This window comes from Salmo salar, chromosome 04, assembly GCF_965601325.2.
Source record: "Salmo salar chromosome 04, fSalSal1, whole genome shotgun sequence".
NCBI classification, from domain to species: Eukaryota; Metazoa; Chordata; class Actinopteri; order Salmoniformes; family Salmonidae; genus Salmo; species Salmo salar.
In genome coordinates this window covers 5,247,501-5,255,000 of record NC_138294.1, presented here as the reverse complement: position 1 = coordinate 5,255,000, position 7,500 = coordinate 5,247,501, and the positions used below count along the sequence as shown (strand labels likewise).

Here is a 7,500-nt window from a genome sequence, read left to right as displayed (position 1 = left end):
GCAGCTTCCTGCCAGACAGACTGGCTGTCATTACACCCATCCACCTCTATATGGGTCAACGAATGGTCCTGGAGGACCCTGCAGCTTCCTGCCAGACAGACTGGCTGTCATTACACCCATCCACCTCTATATGGGTCAACGAATGGTCCTGGAGGACCCTGCAGCTTCCTGCCAGACAGACTGGCTGTCATTACACCCATCCACCTCTATATGGGTCAACGAATGGTCCTGGAGGACCCTGCAGCTTCCTGCCAGACAGACTGGCTGTCATTACACCCATCCACCTCTATATGGGTCAACGAATGGTCCTGGAGGACCCTGCAGCTTCCTGCCAGACAGACTGGCTGTCATTACACCCATCCACCTCTATATGGGTCAACGAATGGTCCTGGAGGACCCTGCAGCTTCCTGCCAGACAGACTGGCTGTCATTACACCCATCCACCTCTATATGGGTCAACGAATGGGTCCTGGAGGACCCTGCAGCTTCCTGCCAGACAGACTGGCTGTCATTACACCCATCCACCTCTATATGGGTCAACGAATGGGTCCTGGAGGACCCTGCAGCTTCCTGCCAGACAGACTGGCTGTCATTACACCCATCCACCTCTATATGGGTCAACGAATGGTCCTGGAGGACCCTGCAGCTTCCTGCCAGACAGACTGGCTGTCATTACACCCATCCACCTCTATATGGGTCAACGAATGGGTCCTGGAGGACCCTGCAGCTTCCTGCCAGACAGACTGGCTGTCATTACACCCATATTTCTGTCCATCATTGATTACCAATCAAATCTACTGATCAATTTCAACAAACAAATATCTTTGTTGCTCTAAGAGTTGGTGGAATCTGATTCTATATGAGTTACAACTTTATTAGCTTCTAAAAAATGTGCTTCTCCACCAAGTATAAACTCTGGGCTGTGAAGACAGACACAATCGAGACATCTTGGTTGATTTATAAAATGTGGAGCAGGTTGTGTAGAGCACTGAGAACAAATACGACGTCGTTTTGACATGTAATTTTAAGGCTGGAAAAATGTGATACAGTGAAAAGGGGGTGTAGAGACGATCACTAGGCACTGTACCGTCACACACACACACACACCTCTAACAGACACACACACACACACACACACACACACACACACACACACACACACACACACACACACACACACACAGTTCCACACACCCCTCTAACACACACACACAGTTACACACACCCCTCTAACACACACACACACCTCTAACACACACACACACACACCTGCTATAGCAGTCCTGATGTTCTCCTTACAGGTGTCCCAGTACTCTGTTCCACACACACCCAGAGAGGTCCTCCCTAGACCCACTACTGCTATGCATGGGAAGTCCTGTACACACACACACACACACACACACACACACACACACACACACACACACACACACACACACACACACACACTTTAAAATGCAAATCATTTTATAACATTTCTGACATGTGTTTTTCTGGATTTTTGTTGTTGTTATTCTGTCTCTCACTGTTCAAATAAACCTACCATTAAAATTATAGACTGATCATTTCTTTGTCAGTGGGCAAACGTACAAAATCAGCAGGGGATCAAATACTTTTTTCCCCTCTCACTGTGTGTGTATATATATATATATATATATTACCTCATGAAGACAGTAGAATATTGTCACGTCCTGACCAGTAATAAGGGTTATTTGTTATTGTAGTTTGTTCAGGACGTGACAGAGGGTGTTTGTTTTATGTGGTTCGGGGTGGTGGTTTATTTATTAGGGCGTTTGATTTATTATTTCAGGGTTTTTGGGTAATGTTCTATGTTTGTATTTCTATGTGGTCTCTGGTCTTTTGTATTTCTATGTCTGGTTTATTGGGGTTGGACTCTCAATTGGAGGCAGGTTGTTTTCTAGTTGCCTCTGATTGGGAGTCCTATATATGGGTAATTGTTTGGTGTAGTGTTGTGGGAGATTGTTTCTTGTTTTGCCTGTGTGAGCCTGAGAAGACTGTTTTGTTGTTCGTAAGTTCTTCGTTTTTGTTGTTCTTGGTGTTCTCTTTATTTAAAATAAATATAAGATGAGCATCCACATTCCTGCTGCGTTTTGGTCCTCCATTCCAGACGACAACCGTTACAAATATTCTGGTAATATAGTTAATATATATTTTACCTCATGAAGACAGTAGAATATTCTGGTATTATAGTTAATATATATATATTTTACCTCATGAAGTCCGTAGAATATTCTGGTAATATAGTTAATATATATATATATATATATATTTTACCTCATGAAGACAGTAGAATATTCTGGTAATATAGTTAATATATATTTTACCTCATGAAGTCCGTAGAATATTCTGGTATTATAGTTAATATATATTTTACCTCATGAAGACAGTAGAATATTCTGGTAATATAGTTAATATATATATATATATATATATATTTTACCTCATGAAGACAGTAGAATATTCTGGTATTATAGTTAATATATATTTTACCTCATGAAGTCCGTAGAATATTCTGGTATTATAGTTAATATATATTTTACCTCATGAAGACAGTAGAATATTCTGGTAATATAGTTAATATATATATATTTTACCTCATGAAGTCCGTAGAATATTCTGCTCTTCCCTTTCTTCAGACCTGGTCCTGATCTGAGGAGTTACCAAGGAGAACATTATCACACCAGTCAACACACAAACACACTCTTACAGATAGGATGTGTGTGACTGTGTGTGACTGTGTGTGACTGTGTGTGTGACTGTGTGTGTGACTGTGTGTGTGAGTGAGTGAGTGGGTGAGTGAGTGTGTGAGTGAGTGGGTGAGTGAGTGGGTGAGTGAGTGAGTGAGTGAGTGAGTGAGTGAGTGAGTGAGTGAGTGAGTGAGTGAGTGAGTGAGTGAGTGAGTGAGTGAGTGAGTGAGTGAGTGAGTGAGTGAGTGAGTGAGTGAGTGAGTGGGTGGAGTGAGTGAGTGTGTGTGAAGTGGACTCACATCTTGAGCAGCTCAGTCAGTCGTCCAGACAGAAGTCTGTCGAAACCAGCTGCTGTTTCTGTCAGATGGAGAGAGTCGTCCTCCTTCTCTCTCTCGTACACGCCGAGCACCAGACCCTGTGTGGACACAACCAGTCAACACCTACAGTCACCACAACCAGTCAACACAACCAGTCACCACAACCAGTCAACACACCTAGTCAACCAGTCAACACACCCAGTCAACACACCCAATAATATAATGTAATGGGTCGTCAGGGGGACTAGGTAGCTTGTTATCCTTTATTAAACTATAACTCAGTGTGTAATGGGTCGTCAGGGGGGACTAGGTAGCTTGTTATCCTTTATTAAACTATAACTCAGTGTGTAATGGGTCGTCAGGGGGGACTAGGTAGCTTGTTATCCTTTATTAAACTATAACTCAGTGTGTAATGGGTGGTCAGGGGGGACTAGGTAGCTTGTTATCCTTTATTAAACTATAACTCAGTGTGTAATGGGTCGTCAGGGGGGACTAGGTAGCTTGTTATCCTTTATTAAACTATAACTCAGTGTGTAATGGGTGGTCAGTGGGGACTAGGTAGCTTGTTATCCTTTATTAAACTATAACTCAGTGTGTAATGGGTCGTCAGGGGGGACTAGGTAGCTTGTTATCCTTTATTAAACTATAACTCAGTGTGTAATGGGTGGTCAGGGGGGACTAGGTAGCTTGTTATCCTTTATTAAACTATAACTCAGTGTGTAATGGGTCGTCAGGGGGGACTAGGTAGCTTGTTATCCTTTATTAAACTATAACTCAGTGTGTAATGGGTGGTCAGGGGGGACTAGGTAGCTTGTTATCCTTTATTAAACTATAACTCAGTGTGTAATGGGTGGTCAGGGGGGACTAGGTAGCTTGTTATCCTTTATTAAACTATAACTCAGTGTGTAATGGGTCGTCAGGGGGGACTAGGTAGCTTGTTATCCTTTATTAAACTATAACTCAGTGTGTAATGGGTCGTCAGGGGGGACTAGGTAGCTTGTTATCCTTTATTAAACTATAACTCAGTGTGTAATGGGTGGTCAGGGGGGACTAGGTAGCTTGTTATCCTTTATTAAACTATAACTCAGTGTGTAATGGGTGGTCAGGGGGGACTAGGTAGCTTGTTATCCTTTATTAAACTATAACTCAGTGTGTAATGGGTCGTCAGGGGGGACTAGGTAGCTTGTTATCCTTTATTAAACTATAACTCAGTGTGTAATGGGTCGTCAGGGGGGACTAGGTAGCTTGTTATCCTTTATTAAACTATAACTCAGTGTGTAATGGGTGGTCAGGGGGGACTAGGTAGCTTGTTATCCTTTATTAAACTATAACTCAGTGTGTAATGGGTCGTCAGGGGGGACTAGGTAGCTTGTTATCCTTTATTAAACTATAACTCAGTGTGTAATGGGTCGTCAGGGGGGACTAGGTAGCTTGTTATCCTTTATTAAACTATAACTCAGTGTGTAATGGGTCGTCAGGGGGGACTAGGTAGCTTGTTATCCTTTATTAAACTATAACTCAGTGTGTAATGGGTGGTCAGGGGGGACTAGGTAGCTTGTTATCCTTTATTAAACTATAACTCAGTGTGTAATGGGTGGTCAGGGGGGACTAGGTAGCTTGTTATCCTTTATTAAACTATAACTCAGTGTGTAATGGGTCGTCAGGGGGGACTAGGTAGCTTGTTATCTTTTATTAAACTATAACTCAGTGTGTAATGGGTCGTCAGGGGGGACTAGGTAGCTTGTTATCCTTTATTAAACTATAACTCAGTGTGTAATGGGTCGTCAGGGGGGACTAGGTAGCTTGTTATCCTTTATTAAACTATAACTCAGTGTGTAATGGGTGGTCAGGGGGGACTAGGTAGCTTGTTATCCTTTATTAAACTATAACTCAGTGTGTAATGGGTCGTCAGGGGGGACTAGGTAGCTTGTTATCCTTTATTAAACTATAACTCAGTGTGTAATGGGTCGTCAGGGGGGACTAGGTAGCTTGTTATCCTTTATTAAACTATAACTCAGTGTGTAATGGGTCGTCAGGGGGGACTAGGTAGCTTGTTATCCTTTATTAAACTATAACTCAGTGTGTAATGGGTCGTCAGGGGGGACTAGGTAGCTTGTTATCCTTTATTAAACTATAACTCAGTGTGTAATGGGTGGTCAGGGGGGACTAGGTAGCTTGTTATCCTTTATTAAACTATAACTCAGTGTGTAATGGGTCGTCAGGGGGGACTAGGTAGCTTGTTATCCTTTATTAAACTATAACTCAGTGTGTAATGGGTCGTCAGGGGGGACTAGGTAGCTTGTTATCCTTTATTAAACTATAACTCAGTGTGTAATGGGTGGTCAGGGGGGACTAGGTAGCTTGTTATCCTTTATTAAACTATAACTCAGTGTGTAATGGGTCGTCAGGGGGGACTAGGTAGCTTGTTATCCTTTATTAAACTATAACTCAGTGTGTAATGGGTCGTCAGGGGGGACTAGGTAGCTTGTTATCCTTTATTAAACTATAACTCAGTGTGTAATGGGTCGTCAGGGGGGACTAGGTAGCTTGTTATCCTTTATTAAACTATAACTCAGTGTGTAATGGGTGGTCAGGGGGGACTAGGTAGCTTGTTATCCAGTCCTTTATTAAAACGTACCTTTCTGTCGTTCCGGTTGTTTTGTGACACAGAGAAGTACCGACACCGGGGTCTCATCGTTCCCCACAACACCGCTCGACTTATTAACAACCGCATCTTGTCTGGGTTTTAATATTTCCGTGTCTCTCTCTCGGGAGGGGGAAATGAGATTGATCAGAGTAATACTGTAGTTAGTTTATTATTAACACGTTGGGAAAGGTTGCCTTCCGACCTTAACACTGTCGCATGAACTGTGACGTCGATAGTAAGCGACTCCAGCTGGCTGGTTTTTCTTCTTTGAATTTTTCCAGTTTTATAATAATTGAAGTCTTGTCGCCACCTACCGACGGGGGTTTGCGAAACAATATCAAATTAATCTCTTCACAAACCAAACTACTGAACATTATGGATTCTTATTAAACAAGTTTTATTAACTTACATATATATATATATATATATATATATATATATATAGATAGATAGATAGATAGATAGATAGATAGATAGATAGATAGATAGATAGATAGATAGATAGATAGATAGATAGATAGATAGATAGATAGATAGATAGATAGATAGATAGATAGATAGATAGATAGATAGATAGATAGATAGATAGATAGGATAGATAGATAGATAGATAGATAGATAGATAGATAGATAGATAGATAGATAGATAGATAGATAGATAGATAGATAGATAGATAGATAGATAGATAGATAGATAGATAGATAGATAGATAGATAGATAGATAGATAGATAGATAGATAGATAGATAGATAGATAGATAGATAGATAGATACACACATTAGATGTACACATACATTTGAAGTCGGAAGTTTACATACACTTTAGCCAAATACATTTAAACTCAGTTTTTCACAATTCCTGACATTTAATCCTAGTACAAATTCACTGTTTTAGGTCAGTTAGGATCAACACTTTATTTTAAGAATGTGAAATGTCAGAATAATAGTAGAGAGAATGATTTATTTCAGCTTTTATTTCTTTCATCCCATTCCCAGTGGGTCAGAAGTTTACATGCACTCAATTAGTATTTGGTAGCATTGCCTTTAAATTGTTTAACTTGGGTCAAACGTTTCGGGTAGCCTTCCACAAGCTTCCCACAATAAGTTGGGTGAATTTTGGTCCATTCCTCCTGACAGAGCTGGTGTAACTGAGTCAGGTTTGTAGGCCTCCTTGCTCGCACACACTTTTTCAGTTCTGCCCACAAATGTTCTATAGGATTAAGGTCAGGGCTTTGTGATGGCCACTCCAATACCTTGACTTTGTTGTCCTTAAGCCATTTTGCCACAACTTTGGAAGTATGCTTGGGGTCATTGTCCATTTGGAAGACCCATTTGCGACCAAGCTTTAACTTCCTGACTGATGTCTTGAGATGTTGCTTCAATATATCCACATAATTTTCCTCCCTCATGATGCTATCTATTTTGTGAAGTGCACCAGTCCCTCCTGCAGCAAAGCACCCCCACAACATGATGCTGCCACCTCCGTGCTTCACGGTTGGGATGGTGTTCTTCGGCTTGCAAGCCTCCCCCTTTCTCCTCCAATCATAACGATGGTCATTATGGCCAAACAGTTCTATTTTTGTTTCATCAGACCAGAGGACATTTCTCCAAAAAGTACAATCTTTGTCCCCATGTGCAGCTGCAAACCGTAGTTTGGCTTTTTTATGGCGGTTTTGGAGCAGTGGCTTCTTCCTTGCTGAGCTGCCTTTCAGGTTATGTCGATATAGGACTCGTTTTACTGTGGATATAAATACTTTTGTACCTGTTTCCTCCACATCTTCACATGGGCCAGTGTAGATTACAGCTTCTATAGACAGTAGATTGACCC

General features: G+C 41.4%; 2 protein-coding genes across 5 annotated transcripts in view; both read right to left on the bottom strand.

Moving 5' to 3' along the window:
* lap3 (leucine aminopeptidase 3) overlaps positions 1 to 5,908 on the bottom strand; it is a 27,629-nt gene extending 21,721 nt beyond the window's left edge. For 3 of the 4 annotated variants that reach the window (XM_082973755.1, XM_082973754.1, XM_082973756.1), the window contains exons 1-4: positions 5,664 to 5,908; positions 3,008 to 3,123; positions 2,616 to 2,670; positions 1,270 to 1,375 (exon numbers count right to left, since the gene is read on the bottom strand). In XM_082973755.1, coding sequence (XP_082829881.1) covers positions 1,270 to 1,375; positions 2,616 to 2,670; positions 3,008 to 3,123; positions 5,664 to 5,759 — 373 coding nt within the window. In that variant the 5' untranslated portion in view covers positions 5,760 to 5,908. 4 annotated transcript variants of the gene reach the window in all.
* Positions 5,909 to 6,619: 711 nt separating this feature from the next.
* Positions 6,620 to 7,500, bottom strand: part of clrn2 (clarin 2) — a 10,465-nt gene continuing 9,584 nt past the window's right edge. Inside the window, exon 4 of the mRNA XM_045711441.2 lies at positions 6,620 to 7,500. This exon is cut by the window's right edge and continues 1,930 nt beyond it. The gene's annotated coding sequence lies outside the window, so the exon portion shown is untranslated.